Here is a 17,536-nt window from a genome sequence, read left to right as displayed (position 1 = left end):
ATCGCTGTTGTCCATTGAAAGCTGACCGCTGTGAGGGTCCCTGTCTGCTGACTGCTGCCGTCCCTGAAACCGTGAGCGTTCCTGCACACTGTCCGCTGGTTGCCCCTGGAAACAACCTGGCGTGAGTGCCCCTACAAGCCGCATGTGGCGGAGTGTGGAACTGTCCCTTTTGTGCGCCCCTTTGCCTTCACTGCCTTAATGTGTTTCCATATCACCCTTGCCTGGACTGCCCCACTGAATGCCCATATTATCCTTGCCCGGACTGTCCTGTTGAGCACCCCTATGTCCCGTGCTTGGGCTGCCCCCATTGAATACCCGGACTATTGCTTGTTTGAACTGCCCCTGTTGTGTACCCGGATTATTATCACCTGGACTGCCTCATTGAATACCCGGAGTATTGTTTGCTTGAACTGCTCCTATTGTGTGCTCGGATTATTGTAGCTATCTGGACTGCCCCACTAAGTGCTCGGATTATCGTTACCTGAACCGCCCTACCGTGGGCTGGATTATCACTGTTTGGACTCCTCCCTCTCCTCCCCCCCTGTGTAGGTAGCCGGACGCTACCCTTGTTACCCTGATTGAGTGCCTTACTTATTTCAATAAAACTTTGTGTGTTTATCATCCTCCGTGTGCGTTCTGTCCTGCCTACGCTTCCGTCACAGATAATAAATGCGCTAAAAACGCGGCTAAACGCTAACACTGCCGGTGTTTTTACAACGTCCCGCGTACATGAGGACTATAAGTGATCTGTTCCTGCAAGTGTTCGCACTTTCTACCTTCCGCTTTCATCCTCATCTGACATCCGGAGGAGTGCTCATGCTCAGTGCCAATTAGCATATCTTCCCAAGAATAGTGCTGCGCTGCCCCCTAGTGACCCAAGAAAATACACTAATAATAAATAAACACCCCCCTGAGCATCAAACCCAATGTGTCATAGAACAAATCTGTGAAACAAAGTCAATAGTAAATAAAAAAACAAAAACTGGCTGAGCCACTAAATCCAAATGATATGTGAGACATGTATGAAAAATAAACCAAAATCAAGTAGCAATAAACACCCGGCCAGCCTATAATAAACACCCGGTTACCCCGATCTGTGAGACGAGCACATTTTATGTTTTATTGATGTGGGAACACATTGAGGGGCTTGCAGCAGATTATCATCTATTTGTGGCAGCGCAGGAGGATTATATCCTTATTGTAATACGCATATCTTGGGGTGTATTTATGAAAGAGCGACTTGCCCAGTGAAAGTGTCTGCACATTAGTTCAGCAGGGCCGACCCCCCCCCCCCCCCCCGTTATTAGGCCGTTTCCTATGTCGGTCGAATGATTTTTAATTGATTTCAAATAAAATAGCATATTTGGCCACTATGTGGTGCTAAGCATACTTAAGCCGCCAGTACACGGGGCAAATTCTGAAAGGGAATGGGGTTCAGTGGGGTTCCCCTCTGACAGCTGAATGTCAAAAGAATTGTCGGCAAAATTTTTTTTTAAAAAAACAACGTGCGGTTCCCCTTCCCATCCATACCAAGCCCTTTGGGTCTGGTATGGATTTTGAGGGGAACCCCACAAAATTTAAGAAACAAAAATGGCATGAGGGCCCTTATTCAAGTATGTAGCCCAGCAGGTCAGGAAACGGGGGAGAATAAGCAAGCATTCCCCCCTCCTAAACCATACCAGGCTATGTGCCCTCAACATGGGGGGGTGCTTTAGGGTAGGGGGGCTCCCCTCCCAAAGCACCTTGAAGAAAGAAAAAAAACCTGAAGACCTGAAGAAAGAAAAAAAAAATGGCTCTGCTCACAACGCTGGCTCCTGGCTGTCCGACAGCTGTGCTGCGATGACAGTTCTTAAATACTGTCATGATGTCACAAGGGGGAGGAGTTCACCCTGCCCCCTTGTGATGTCATCCTATGCTTTGATTGACCAAAGCATTGCACCTGACCTGTGGTCAGGTGCATTGTTTGGCCAATCACAATGCACTGTCAGGGCATCGGTATCGTTTGTGTGTTCAGTGAACACACAAATGGTCAATGTTCGAGTCGATCTTCGGTTCGACTCGAACATTCAGCCCAACACTACTCCTGAAACCTGCACTCTGCACATTACATACTCCTCACACCTGCATTCTGTAACCTATATACATACATGATTCTCGCACTCTGGATGTGACATACTTTTGACTCCCATGCTCTGTACAAGTTTTAAACCCCTCCCACTGCTCAATTTTGCCACACCCACATGTATCCATGGCGCGCAGTCCACAGCATCTCCTTCTCCATTTGCTAACTGCAGACTGATGGAAGGGGTGGTTGGGTCAGGTGGGGGATGGGGGTCCCCTGTCAGGTAGTGTCAAGGTCCTACCTTTCCTCAGAGCTTGTGCATCCCATGTGCTGGCGTCCATCTTGGGTTCCTGCAAAGCATGGTGGGAACCTTTATGCCTTCAGGCTTCTGCGGCTCCTCCTCAGAAGGGTGTGGTTCATCACATTTAAGCCTGCTGTCTGCAAGTGCTCTCTGCATTCGTGTCTTGTGTGTTAGTGTTGCTATAGCTCTGTTTATACTCTCCTGGAAACTGACTCGGCTTTTGACTAGACCATTCTCTGTGTTTTCCATTGATCTGACCTCCCGTTGCTGAACCCGGCCTGTGATCTGTTATTCTTGTCTACTGTTCTGTACCATTTGTCCCGTTGTTATTGACCCGGCCTGCCCGACTATGCTTTGTCTGATCTGGTTCCTACCAGCTACACGCCATTGGCGGCGGCCATTACCGCAGCTGGGGTGTCTCGGGGGCCGCGACCTGGTTTCTGGCTGCGTCAAGTCCATCCCCACCATCAGGGGCCCCGGTGAAGGGCAGCATGGGACTTAGACTCCGCGCCCTGGGGGACTCCGGTCTGTGGGTGGTGGTTGTTGTCAGTCAGTGCGTGACCCTGCCTCTAGGCCTGACTGTCCGTTCCACAGCTCCTGCCCTGACAGGTAGGCTGTACAGGGCAAACAACAAAAGAGAAAAGTTCCCGGCTCAACTTACCAACCAGCCTGCAAACAAACCCAATTAACCCATCTAACAGTATGCGGTAAAAATTGGGGTGTAGTTAGCACAGCCCTGTGTTTACAGCGTACTGTCGGGTTAATTGGGTTTGTTTGCAGGCTGGTTGGTAAGTTGAGCCGGGAACTTTTCTCTTTTGTTGTTTGACTTGCGTCGCCCTTCCATGCGCTCCTCGCTGTGAAGGCCAGTTATAGACTGGGGCAGTGGCCATTTTTTTTGTAAGGCTGTATAGGGCCCCATGATTTGTAACAGTGGCCCCGCCCTCAGGATGTCTGGGACAACCCCTACCCAGTACTCTGAGATGAACCCTACACTGGACAGTCCCCGGTGTTACTGGTCTCTATAAATGAGTGTATTAGTGCATCTTCCCCCATAGAGAACAATGCAGTGTGGAGAGAAGGGTCATGATGTATATGGACTCTTACCTACATGGACGTCTATAGAGGAAAGTCTCCTTCTGTCACCAAACTTCTCTGTAATATATTCACAGGAGTCTTCCTTCCCAGCCTGGGTCAGCTTCCAGCAGCCCCTCTGTGGGTTCAGGTGAAGTCTGGGGTCCTTGTAGATCTTTTTATACATTCCCAGATAGTCACAGAACATCCTAAGTACACGATCTCTTTCCCCTCCACATTCTCTGTACAGATCCAGGACACCAGGAGAGTCAGGACACTTCATATGACAATCAGTGATGTCTGATCCAGCCGGTATGTAGACTTTATCTGATGACACCGTGGAGGATAGGATGGGCAAAAGTCCTACATGAAAAGAATGAAGAGAATGACACAGAATAACAAAATAAAAACAATACGTTTAATATAAGCTGAATGGTGCAACAAGGTATCTACCAGGGGGGGTGACCATTCAGGCATTGCCCGAGGGCCCGGGGTCAGTAGGGGGCCCGGTGAGAGGCTCACTGGGCACAATTCACTAAGCGGTATCTTACCGCCCCCCCCCCAGTATGTCGTAGAATATTGCATAACATTTAAAAAAATATTTGAATTCATCAAAAGAAACGCGACTAAAATCCTGAGTTATTGGATCAAGTCATGCGGTACTTTAGTAGTGAAAACCATGCAGTGTTCATGTTCCAGCTGTCAGCCCCACAACTGAGAGCTGTCATGTGTGGGGCGAGCAGGTGGGTTGGCATATCAACAGGTTTTCTTTTTTGAAGATCTTCATTGTGATTAACCCCTCCCCCTCCAGAGGATCCCCCCTCCCCCTCGCCCCCTTCCTGACCAGGTCATTTTTTTGATATGGCGCTGTGTTACATTAACCAACATTTGCGCAGTCATGCAATGCTGCACCCAAATTAATTGGTGTGCTTTTTTTCCCCCACAAATAGAGATTTCTTTCGGTGGTGTTCGATCACTTCTGCATTTTTTATTTTTTGTGCTATAAACAAAAAAAAGACCGACAATTTTGAGGAAAACAAAAAACAATATGTTTGACTTTTTGCTACAAATAAAAAAAAAAAATGTAAAAATCAAATGTCTTCATAAATTTCAGCCAAAATGTCTCCCGCTCTGTGTCTTTGCTGAAAAAAATCCCAATACGTGGAAATTTATTGGTTTACGGGAAAGTTATAGCGTCTACAAATGGCGGTATAAAGACGGGGATTTTTATTTAAATTATTTTGTATACTAGTAATGGCGGTGATGAGCGACTTGTAGCGGGACAGCGGAGGGTATTCTGACACTGCGGGGAGGGGGGAGTGACTAACTGCCACTGACATCCCCAGTGACACCAATACAGTGATCGGTGATAATAAAAAGCACTGACACTGTACTAATGGCACTGGGCAGGAAGGGGTTACCTGTGTGCTGTGTGTTGGGAGACTTGCTATGCAATGAGATACAAAGCAGCATGTCCTTGCTGACAGGAGAGACCTGTGTTGTTTACATACAGACCTCTCCCCTCTCAGCTTTGATGACGATCGCCGAGTCCCGGCAGGGAATTGCCGGCCATGACCCGGTGATTGACAGCCTCAGCAGCCAGTAGAGGCGTGGGTAGGGCGCCCCATACCCAGAAATACCAAATTACGTATATTTACACGGTTTGTGCACAGGGAAGCCGCCCTGTAGCTGTACATCTCCTATTGGGCGGCAGGTAAGTGGTTAATGCTGGATGGATTTCTGTAAATAAAGGGCTTTTCACAAATGTGTGCGTTTACTTACAACTGCCTTTGTTTGGGTGAATGAGTCCTATGTACTATTTACCCTTTACTGGTCCACATGGGGGCAGATATCTGGGGGCTTCCGAATCTAACTGGAGTCTTCTAGATTCCAATGACCCCCCAACAACCCTGATCCAGAGAAGAGTTCCTTGTCTTCATCAACATGGGGTCCCCCCTCCCCCCCATGTGGATGACATGCAGTCTAGTATGGTGTGGCCACCAGGCTTCATGTTTGGATTGAGAGTCTTCTATGGATTTAGGAAGGGGAGTTCATGCCAAAAAAATAAAATCTGTAACCGATCTGGTATATAATGTCTGGTATTCATGTTTGGGGCCCCGTGTCATTGTTTCATGTATAGTGTAACGCTGTGCATTGTTACTGAGCATGCAGGACTTCATCTGCCCACAAGGCAGCATACAGCACTTACGCCAGCGGTTCTCAACCTTTCTAATGCCGCGACCCCTTAATACAGTTCCTCATGTTGTGGTGACCCCCAACCATAAAATTATTTTCGTTGCTACTTCATAACTGTAATTTTGCAGTGGGAGGACTAGCACCCCATCACTGATGTCAGTGGGATGAATAGTGCCCCACCGTTGGTGTCAGTGGGGGGAGGAATAGTGCCCCACCGTTGGTGTCAGTGGGGGGAGGAATAGTGCCCCACCGTTGGTGTCAGTGGGGGGAGGAATAGTGCCCCGCCGTTGGTGTCAGTGGGGGGAGGAATAGTGCCCCACCATTGGTGTCAGTGGGGGGAGGAATAGTGCCCCACCGTTGGTGTCAGTGGGGGGAGGAATAGTGCCCCACCGTTGGTGTCAGTGGGGGGAGGAATAGTGCCCCACCGTTGGTGTCAGTGGGGGGAGGAATAGTGCCCCACCGTTGGTGTCAGTGGGGGGAGGAATAGTGCCCCACCGTTGGTGTCAGTGGGGGGAGGAATAGTGCCCCACCGTTGGTGTCAGTGGGGGGAGGAATAGTGCCCCACCGTTGGTGTCAGTGGGGGGAGGAATAGTGCCTCATCGTTGGTATCAGTGAGGGGAGGAATAGTGTCTCATCGTTGGTGTCAGTGAGGGGAGGAATAGTGCCTCATCGTTGGTGTCAGTGAGGGGAGGAATAGTGTCTCATCGTTGGTGTCAGTGGGGGGAGGAATAGTGTTTCATCGTTGGTGTCAGTGGGGGGAGGAATAGTGCCCCATCGTTGCTGTCAGTGGGGGGAGGAATAGTGCCTCATCGTTGGTGTCAGTGAGGGGAGGAATAGTGTCTCATCGTTGGTGTCAGTGAGGGGAGGAATAGTGCCTCATCGTTGGTGTCAGTGGGGGGAGGAATAGTGTTTCATCGTTGGTGTCAGTGGGGGGAGGAATAGTGCCCCATCGTTGGTGTCAGTGGGGGGAGGAATAGTGCCCCATCGTTGGTGTCAGTGGGGGGAGGAATAGTGCCCCATCGTTGGTATTAGTGACACAAATGATGGGGCACTATTCCTCCCACTGACACCAATGATACTTACCTTGCTGACTCCTGCCCCAGCCTGGGCTCGCTCTCTCCCTCTCCCATCTACAGCCTGCATACCTGGCTGCAGCAGCAAAATTTGCACTTACCTGTCAGCTGTCTTCCTTCTCTGGCCTCTCTCTTCACTCGCTCCTGCAGCTCCCTCGATCTTCTTTCATCTACGCGCGCTGCCGCTCGGCTCCTCCTCTCCAAGCTCCACCTCCTCGCCGGTGATTGGCCGCCTGTGTGCCTCTCCTGAGCTACAGTTCCGGTGGCCAATCAGCGGCGAGGAGGCGGTCACAGGGGCAGCATATCATTCCGCCCACACATCGCCGGAGACAGGAGCGGTGTCTCGGTTCCTAAGATCATCGGAAATATGTGTTTTCCGATGGTCTTAGGCGACCCCTGTGAAATGGTCGTTCGACCCCCAAAGGGGTCGCGACCCCCAGGTTGAGAACCGCTGACTTACGCATTGCCGTGGCCTAACTCAAAGCATTCTGGGAGTTGTAGGCTGGAAGCAGGCAGGCCAAAAAAGAGATTTGTGAAAAGAGATTCACAAGAAAGCGGCTACATTATGGACAGAATGCGATACTCAGAAAAATTTCCAAAAATTCTGCTTTATTACACATTAATGATTGACACTCCGGCAATCGCCCTGGTTACCATCACCTCAGTATGAGACAATACACACAGACCTAAAACCATTAAAATCACACCAAGACCGGTCTGGATATATATGTGCTGCAAAGGCTGTGACCACCATAGTCTATTTTTTTTCATTAAATTTGTTACCCATATTGCCTTATACAGGCTTAGGGTTATGCCTCTCTCCAGGTGGTAACTGTATTTGCTTTTTGCTTGCATGTGATATTATATTCCTATGGTACAATTTTTGAAAACATCTCCTTTAGGGAGTGTAACCTATGTGGTAACTATATGTGCTTCTAGGCATAGCATGTGACATTATATATCTATGGTATCATTTTTTGAAAATACCTCCTACAGGGAGTGTAACCAATGTGCGGTGCTGCAAATGCTTTAGACTATGGTGGTCATAGCCTTTGCAGCACATATATATCCAGACCGGTCTTGGTGTGATTTTAATGGTTTTAGGTCTGTGTGTATTGTCTCATACTGAGGTGATGGTAACCAGGGCGATTGCCCGATTGTCAATCATTAATGTGTAATAAAGCATAATTTTTGGAAATTTTTCTGAGTATCACATTCTGTCCATAATGTAGCCGCTTTCTTGTGAATCTCTTTTCACAAATCTCTTTTTTGGTCTACATATTTTTTGGCTACTGGATGGAAGCCATATATTGGGTGATACAGTAATTTATATTTGAACCTCTAAATCTATCTTTTACTGCCTGGAAGCAGGCAGGCCCTTGCAATACATAGTTGATGGTGCATCTAAAGCAGATTGTACAATCAGATTGTATAGTGCATGGTGAGCTTTACAGAACCCAGAGCACACTTCACTTGTTTCCAATACCGCAGCTCTATCCTCGTGGGCTGTTATCTGATCGCTCAGCTCCTGCACACCATGCTGCTAAATGAACAATTTCTGCAAGATGTACTTAGTGAGAACAGTATTTACAGATTACAGTGGAAAAATGTGCGCCTGAAGAGGTGGCGGGTAACATACCTCCCAACATTCTGAGATGACAACGAGGGACGCCTACTAGCAAAAATATGTAAGCGTAGGACACACCCCCTGTCATGCCCCCTTAACCGCTTCCTGACTGCGCCATAGTAGAAACACTGCTACAGAGCTGCGCAAAATCACATACATATATATATATATATACACACATATACACACACACACAGTACATATATGATTGCTACCCAAGCCGCCATTGGCTTCTACAGCTGTCGATCACCGGGTCCTGGCTGGAGATTTCCCACTGGCACCCGGCGATCACCAAGGGACAGTGACAGGGGAGAGGTCTGTATGTAAACACAAGTCTTTCCCTTGCCAGCAAAGACATGCTGCTTTGTATCTCTCTGCACAGCATGTCTGCCAACACACAGCACAGTTAACCCTTTGATGGCCCCTCATGTTAACCCCTTCCTGCCCAGTGCCATTAGTACAGTGTCATTGCTTTTTTTTTTTGCACTGATCACTGTATTGGTATCACCTGATGTCAGTGACACCAAGTCAGTCCCCCCCCCTCAGTGTTAGAATGCCCCCTGCAGTCCCGTTATACGTCGATGATAGCTGCCATTACTAGTATATTAAAAAAAAATCGCAGTATATATCCCGCCATTTGTAAACGCTATAACTTCCACGTAAACCAATTCATTTACACGTATCGGGATTTTTTCAGCGAAGACACGGAGCGGGAGACATTTTGGCCTAAATTGATGATGAAATTTGATTGTTTTAATTTTTTTTACAGGACGTGTTTAATAGCAAAAATACAAAAACACTCGGGTTTATTTTCAAATTGTCGGCCTTCTTTGTTTATAGCGCAAAAAATAAAACCGCAGAGGGGATCAAATACCGCCAAAAGAAGTCTCTATTTGTGAGAAAAAAAGGACGTAAATTTAATTTGGGTGCAGCGTTGCATTACCGCGCAATTGAAAGTTAAAGTAACGCAGCGCCGTATCACAAAAAATGGCCTGGTCAGGAAGGGGGGAGGGGATCTTCTGAAGGGGGAGGGGTTAAAGGAGAATTATACAAAAAAATGATTGGTTAAACCCACAAGTGCTTTCTTTTTCCATTACTATTCCTTTTTATTGGCTTTTGAAATTTAGGAATGCAGCAATTTAGAAACTGGATGAAAGGTTTATCACCGTAAAACACTTTCTGATAGATAAATGGTGCATTTTATATACGATTCTATAGATCAGACCGAAATGAGGGACAAATGAGGAGGAAGGAGGGACAAGAGGGACAGTCCCTCGAAATCCGGGACAGTTGGGAGCTAAGTGGTAGTGATGTGCTGGGAGTGGGGAGGGCAGACGCCGGGTGTGAGGTCAGCAGATGAACTCCTTCCTGTGTCACGTCCCCAGGTCTGTCCGGGAAGTAAGGGAGCCAGCTGGACACAGAGATAAGGGCTGTGGAGGAGAAACACAAATAGGTTTTATATCTGCAAAAGAAGTTCATTCATGTTATATACCGTATTCTTCACTCCATAAGACGCACCTGACCCTAAGACACACCTAGGTTTTACAGGAGGAAAACAAGAAATAGATATTCTGAACCAATGGACTGCAGACACAGTACAGGGGATGACCAGAGACTGCAGACACAGTACAGGGGATGATCAGAGACTGCAGACACAGTACAGGGGATGATCAGAGACTGCAGACACAGTACAGGAGATGATCAGAGACTGCGGACACAGTACAGGAGATGACCAGAGACTGCGGACACAGTACAGGAGATGACCAGAGACTGCGGACACAGTACAGGAGATGACCAGAGACTGCGGACATAGTACAGGAGATGACCAGAGACTGCGGACACAGTACAGGAGATGACCAGAGACTGCGGACATAGTACAGGAGATGACCAGAGACTGCGGACATAGTACAGGAGATGACCAGAGACTGCGGACATAGTACAGGGGATTATTATTATTATTATTATACAGTATTTATAAAGCGTCGATAGTTCGCTCAGCGCTGTACATTACAGAGGGAGACAGAACATGTGACAGAACAATAACAATACAATATGATACATGAGGGGTTCGAGGGCCCTGATCCTTGGAGCTTACAATCTAGGAGGGAGGGGATGGTGGCACAGGAGGAGATAGCTGTGGGGGATGGAGTGGTAGGAAGAGTGGAGGAGGTCGGCAAGTTAGCAGGGGGCGGGGTAGGCTTCCCTAAAGAGATGTGTTTTCAGGGTGCGCCTAAAGGAGAGGAGAGTAGGTGATAATCTGATGGGTTGGGGCAGGGAGTTCCAGAGGATGGGTGACACCCTGGAGAAGTCCTGGAGGCGGGCATGGGAGGAGGAGACCAGGGAACTAGAGAGAAGGAGGTCTTGTGAGGAGCGGAGTGTGCGTGTTGGGCGGTACTTGGATATTAGGTCGGTGATGTAGTTTGGGGCAGTATGGTGGATGGCTTTGTACGTCAGCGTTAGGATTTCGAATTTGATCCGTTGCGCAATCGGAAGCCAGTGGAGGGATTGGCAGAGGGGGGTGGAGGACACAGAGTGGAGCGATTGGCAGAGGGGGGGGGGTGGAGGCCAGTGGAGGGATTGGCAGAGGGGGTGGAGGACACTGAGTGGAGGCCAGTGGAGGGATTGGCAGAGGGGGGTGGAGGACACTGAGTGGAGGCCAGTGGAGGGATTGGCAGAGGGGGTTGGCGGAGATGGAGCGGTTGGAAAGGTGAATGAGTCTGGTAGCCGTATTCAGGATGGACTGAAGCGGGGATAGCCAGCGGCGAGGCAGGCCAGTGAGGAGGGAGTTGCAGTAGTCGAGTCGTGATATGATGAGGGAGTGGATGAGCTGTTTAGTGGTTTCTGGAGTTAGGAATGTGTGGATTTTGGCGATGTTGCGGAGGTGGAGTCTGCATGTTGTGGAGGTGGAGTCTGCATGTTGCGGAGGTGGAGTCTGCATGTTGTGGAGGTGGAGTCTGCATGTTGCGGAGGTGGAGTCTGCATGAGTTTGTTAAAGATTGGACTTGGGGCTGGAAGGATAGGTTGGAGTCCAGAATGACACCAAGTACTCTGGCCTGTGGGGCGGGTTTGATGGTAGCGTTGTTCGATGTGATAGAGAAGTCAATGGGGGGTGGGATCCGGGCTGGGGGGAAGACAAGAAACTCGGTTTTGGAGAGGTTCAGTTTAAGGAAGTGGAGCGACATCCAGTCTGATATGTCGCTCAGTAGGTGTGTGATTCGGGCGGAGACCGAGGGGGTGAGGTGGGGGGCGGAGACTGAGGGGGTGAGGTGGGGGGTTGAGAGATAGATTTGTGTGTCGTCGGCATAGAGGTGGTAGTTGAAGCCGTGAGAGTGTATGAGTTGGCCAAGGGAGGAGGTATAGATGGAGAAGAGAAGGGGCCCGAGGATGGAGCCTTGAGGGACCCCAACAGAGAGGGGGAGTGAGAGGGAGGTGGTAGCATTATAGGTAACGCTGAAAGAGCGTTGTGACAGGTAGGATGAGAGCCAGGAGAGAGCAGAATCTCTGAGGCCGAGGGAGTGTAGTTTTTTGAGGAGGAGGGGGTGGTCGACTGTGTCGAAGGCCGTAGAGAGGTCAAGGAGTAGGAGCAGGTGAATAGTGGCCATTAGCTTTGGCGGTTAGCAGGTCGTTGGAGAGTTGAGTAAGGCAGTTTCGGTGGAGTGTAGGGTAGTTTCGGTGGGGTGTAGGGCAGTTTCGGTGGAGTGTAGGGGACGGAAGCCGGACTGTAGGGGATCGAGGAGGTTGTTGTCGTTGAGGTGAGAGCATAGGCGGGTGTAGACTAGGCGCTCCAAGAGTTTAGATGTAAATGGGAGCAGTTTAGCAGCTGTTATGTAGACAAGCATTCTACACTGTTTATGTGAACTTGTAGTCTTTCACGTCTCAAGATTTCATACTGTGCTGTTGTGTTTTAGAGTTTTGTTATTGGTGTGTCACATAAATGTACAGATTTGAGTAGCTGAGATGTGATCAGTAGCAATATGTTATATATATTGTGATGAAGCGCTCAACTTATATAGTGTATAAAATACCTTCTTACATCAAAAATATTGTGAAATTACCAAAATAAATAAATACTTAATTCCCTCTTAAATTCTAAAAACCTATACAGATAACTAGTGCAAAATTCCCACACACAAATTATAAGCCCCCTAGTGGTAAACCGTGATAATTAACTGATAACACTTTATCTGTGCAAAGTGATAGATATATCCAATTACATAAAATAAAACAGTTCAAAAAACAATTCAAAAAAACTTGTGATGCCACACTGTGCAAAATAATAATAAGTGTTCAATACACAGTGATATAACTTCACTCCATGCTGCAATTGTGCTCTTCGTGATACTCTGATGTGACTTATTAAAGAAAAATGTGTAATGTTTAATGTAAAAATTGGTGGTTTAAAGAATATCTTAAAAGAATAGTATATTTATGATTTTATTCATGTAAACATGTGGTATGGGTGTTACACAGGAGTTCTTCATTAGACTATGTTTTATTAAAATTATGTGGAATTAGTATGATAATTAACTTAAAATTAATATTTCTTCAATTTTAAAATTAATATGTTCAGATTATAATTGTAATATATTTAAATATTATTAATTGGGGTGGGTTTAATGTATTCTTGATATAAAGTTTTATGTGGGAGTCGAGATATTTTCTGTAGATATGTGTGATTTATTTATTTATATACATATATCTATCAATCCCTTTGTCATTCATATATTTATTTATATATATATATTTAGTAAGGAATATATACTAATTTATTTAAATATAGTTTTTAATATATTTTAAAATGAATTTAATCTGTTTAATAAAGTATTTTTATAATTGGGAAGTGAATACAATAAGTTTAGGAATAGTAGAGGAGGTATAATGGGACATCAGGGGAAGCGGTGGCGGCACATGGCCGTCTTATGTATATCGGGCTCCAAGAAAATGGAGGTAATACACGCCCCTTGTAAATTATCCTAAGGGTTTAAAAGGAAGTTTTGTCATCAAATGCGGCATCCTGAAGAAGCCACGTGATCGTGGCGCAACGCGTCGACGCATTTCCGGTCAAAGGGGTGACGTACTTCCGGTTCCGGGTTCGGACGCCATCTTTGTACACCTGAGTATACCCATAGCACATGGGAAACTGCTTTTCTCTGTTGGAGGATATGTGAGTGTTATTCGTTTCTATTTTAAAGTGCATTAAAACAGTATTGCACTATGGAGGTCTGTCTTTGTCTTGCATATACGCCCTGTGTTTGAGTCCGTATTGTGAGGAAAGTGATCTGAGAGGAATTCATTGCTTGGAGGAGGATCTTAATTGAGTCAGTGGAGTCAGTGGAGTATGAAAATCTGGCAGAGATATTATATATTTAAAGCTTTGTGACCCGCAAGGGTCGAATGTGGAAGGTGAGGGGGCATTTTGGCTAAATCCAGGGGAGTCACATCAGAGTATCACGAAGAGCACAATTGCAGCATGGAGTGAAGTTATATCACTGTGTATTGAACACTTATTATTATTTTGCACAGTGTGGCATCACAAGTTTTTTTGAATTGTTTTTTGAACTGTTTTATTTTATGTAATTGGATATATCTATCACTTTGCACAGATAAAGTGTTATCAGTTAATTATCACGGTTTACCACTAGGGGGCTTATAATTTGTGTGTGGGAATTTTGCACTAGTTATCTGTATAGGTTTTTAGAATTTAAGAGGGAATTAAGTATTTATTTATTTTGGTAATTTCACAATATTTTTGATGTAAGAAGGTATTTTATACACTATATAAGTTGAGCGCTTCATCACAATATATAATTTGTTTGCACATATCTTAAGGTATAAAGAATAGGTGATTGCAGCTAACTTTAGGTTAAAGGTTCTGTGGAGCGCAGGGGGATCCTTTCTATATTTATTTCTGTCTAGTAGCAATATGTAATCGTAAATTTAGTTTCATTCCTTGTTATTTAAGATATATTCAGTCATATATTCAGTCATAGGTATTCAGAGACATGTGCTCACCCATTAGCATCTGAAGAGACAGAGCTTCCTCAGGCTAGAAGTGACACCTGGGTGCAAATAAGATTTGTCACCTATATATAATCAGACTTTGCCACCTTCCTGAAGTTTAAAAGAGGTTTCGGCTGCAGGAGACCAGGGGGGCTCCGATCTGTCTGGGAGCTTTAAAGTATATCAGCAGATCAAAGGAATACATTTCATCTCTCATAAAAGCTAAAATATTAGTTGCAGGGAGATGAAAATACTTCCTTCTGATTGGACACTCTGTAGGCTACGTCTGCATGCAAAAACTGTATTTGTGGCCTATGTAGAATGCCAGAAAAATGCAGGAAATGGTTATGTGGTGCCGGATCGCGACAGCTAAACAGTGATTGGTACTGTCGTGGTTGGACTGATGCACTGGTGTCGGAAATTCAATCCCTGACTTGGTGATTCAAACCGTTCCTGGTCCAATCGACTTTGGCCAAAACGTCCTGCGGGCTGGTGCAGGAACACCCCCCAGAGTCAATTGGCCCAGGACTCATGTCCAGCCTATGTCCATATTCCCATAAATTGAGGACACTGAGATATGGACTTTGTGATTCGTATGCAGCTATTTGACTGACGGATTGCAGACTTTCTCTGACTTGCTCCAGTCGCAGGATAGTTCTCGGTAAAGTTTTATTTCTGTTTTTTATTCCCTTTTATTTTATAGTGAATAGCCAATTGTGTGTCTTCTTGTATTTTTTGTATTTTCTGTAACTTTTTATACTTTGTACATATTTTATGCACTGCCCACTTTCGGGATATTAAATCATAAAATTAATAAGTGACTTCTGGGTATTTAAGCAGGGGCTCAGATCTCCGGAGAGATTGTATTGTATTGCAGTGTCTTTATATGCTCGGTCAAGTTCATTGCCGATCTGTATGCAATTGCACTGCGTGTTGGCAGATTGCATGCAGATTGTAAGGGTGACAGGTCTGCCAGGCTACCGTTTGTGGTGTGTCTGGTGTGGGGGTGTGTGGACAGTGGAAGAGTGAGTAACACCGGGGTTCTAGCTTGTAGGATAGCTGGAGGAGTCCTAGAAGGGTGTGGCGATCGCTAGGCTGCTCCTCAACCCTAATTAGTGCACCAGATTGTATATAAGATTTGTGTCTGCCCATGTGTGTGGTTAGCCAGCTGGATTGGAGTGGAGTCTCCCTCTAGTGCTGGCCAGAGGCAGTGCGGGCTGTGAAAGTGTATCACGGCCAGTTTTATATATTCAAAGGTAAGTCCCCCTTATTCCCTCTTACCCCAAGTCACAGCCACATGTGCACGCATCGGTTAGCTAGTCGCTGTGGGCATGGGTGTGTGGGTGGGATCCGTAACAGATTGGCGGCAGCGTGCGGGATCTGCTTAGTACATTAGTGCATGGTTTATTCATGTAACCCGTGTACTAAAGGTTGGAAGCTCGATAGAAGTGATTGACCTACAGAAGCTCACTCAGTGTGTCATTTTTGTTTTGTAGAAGACATACTTGGCTATTTGCTCCCCTCCCCCTCTTTGTTTTTCTTTTCTATCTTTTACTTGGGCAAAAACGTGAAGATGGTAACCCAGGAAGATAAGTTAATACGCTGGTACCTGAGACAATCTGATGAGACTGTGATTGACCTCTGTGATCTAAAGAACATCAATACAGTTGGCAAGACGAGGTCCCAGCTCCTAGGTGCTCTGATAGAGATGGAGTTAGAACAGCGCACCATGTTGGTGAAACCCTGCAACTGTGCCACTCCAGATGACTGCGTGTATCGGTGGAACCCTGCAACTGTGCCACTCCAGATGACTGCGTGTATTGGTGGAACCCTGCAACTGTGCCACTCCAGATGACTGCGTGTATTGGTGGAACCCTGCAACTGTGCCACTTCAGATGACTGCGTGTATTGGTGGAACCCTGCAACTGTGCCACTCCAGATGACTGCGTGTATTGGTGGAACCCTGCAACTGTGCCACTCCAGATGACTGCGTGTATTGGTGGAACCCTGCAACTGTGCCACTTCAGATGACTGCGTGAATCGGTGGAACCCTGCAACTGTGCCACTCCAGATGACTGCGTGAATCGGTGTGACTCTGTTCTCAAACCCTCTCGGTACAAGAAATCAGAGGATTTTTGTCTGGGAACAAATCTACAGCTTTTGGGAAGTGATAACCTCGAGTTGCAGTTTCAGCTCATTTCCATGTTACTACAAATTGAGAGAAAGCACCAACAGTGGATGGAGCAAAATGAGAGAAGGCACAAAGCTGAGAGGGTCCAAATCCAGCAGGGGAATGCATTGTTACCTCCATCTGCATCAAGAACTACAAGAGCCAGACCTACATTTATGGAGACCTGGAAGTGTGTTATCTGTAACCAAGTGGGACATTACACACGTCCCTGTCCGAACCTGAGGATATCTAGCCCACCAGCAACAGTGGAAAATGTACCCCCTACTGTGTTTCTTGTTGGAGAAAATGGAGGAGGCCGAGTGAATAACCAGCCACCATTTACTGCAAGTAACAGCATTACAGTTGGACTACAAGGTACAGGATCAGAGAATGTCCTAGCTCTTCCAGAATTGAGGAGCTGTGAGGATGTGATCCCAGAGGAAGCCATGGCTGTCACAGGGGTTGGAGGAGCCATCCCTGCTGTGCCTATGGCTTGTGTTTCTTTGAACCAGGGATCTGGAAGTCAAGTGAAAGAAGTGGGCAGAGCAGATCCCACTAATGAAGGAGGCCATGTGGATAGCCTGCAGCTCGTTACTGCAGGCAACAATGTTTCAGCTGGACTCCGAGCTAAGGGACCCGAGGATCTCCTAGCTCTTCCCCAATGGAGGAATCGTGAGGATGTGGTCCCAAAGAAAGCCACAGTTATAGGGGTTGTAGGAGTCACCCCTGTACTACCTACAGCTTGTGTTGATTTGCCCCAAGGATCCAGAAACAAAGTGAGAGAAGTGGGCATAGCAAATACCACTAACCTGCTATCGGGTACTGACCTGGGGCGGTTGGTAACCCAGAACAATTCAAAGTGAACACCCCTGAAGTCTACATTTCCACCTGAGGCCTCGGATTCACGTAACGTACTGTTGAGTGACTCAATGCACACTGGGAATTCTGGGGAGGGCCAGGGGTTGAAGGACTGTGTAACAGGGCCTGGCTCTAGTGGATGTCTGGAGTCAAGGCCTGGAGAAGAGTTTAAAATCAC

General features: G+C 46.7%; 1 protein-coding gene across 1 annotated transcript in view; it reads right to left on the bottom strand.

The window, feature by feature from the left end:
• The window catches only part of LOC149437711 (uncharacterized), an 87,086-nt gene extending 71,447 nt beyond the window's left edge, over positions 1-15,639 (bottom strand). Inside the window, exons 1-2 of the mRNA XM_089660704.1 lie at positions 15,612-15,639; positions 3,468-3,797 (exon numbers count right to left, since the gene is read on the bottom strand). Of these exons, the coding sequence (XP_089516830.1) occupies positions 3,468-3,797; positions 15,612-15,639 (358 nt within the window). The remainder of the gene's footprint in view (positions 1-3,467; positions 3,798-15,611) is intronic.
• Between the last annotated feature and the right edge of the window lie 1,897 nt (positions 15,640-17,536).

Source organism: Staurois parvus, unplaced genomic scaffold, assembly GCF_062004578.1.
Source record: "Staurois parvus isolate SC_StPar_1 unplaced genomic scaffold, SC_StPar_1.0 ptg001265l, whole genome shotgun sequence".
NCBI lineage: Eukaryota > Metazoa > Chordata > Amphibia > Anura > Ranidae > Staurois > Staurois parvus.
The sequence above is the reverse complement of the archived record's forward strand: the minus strand, read 5'-3'. Positions and strand labels throughout refer to the sequence as shown.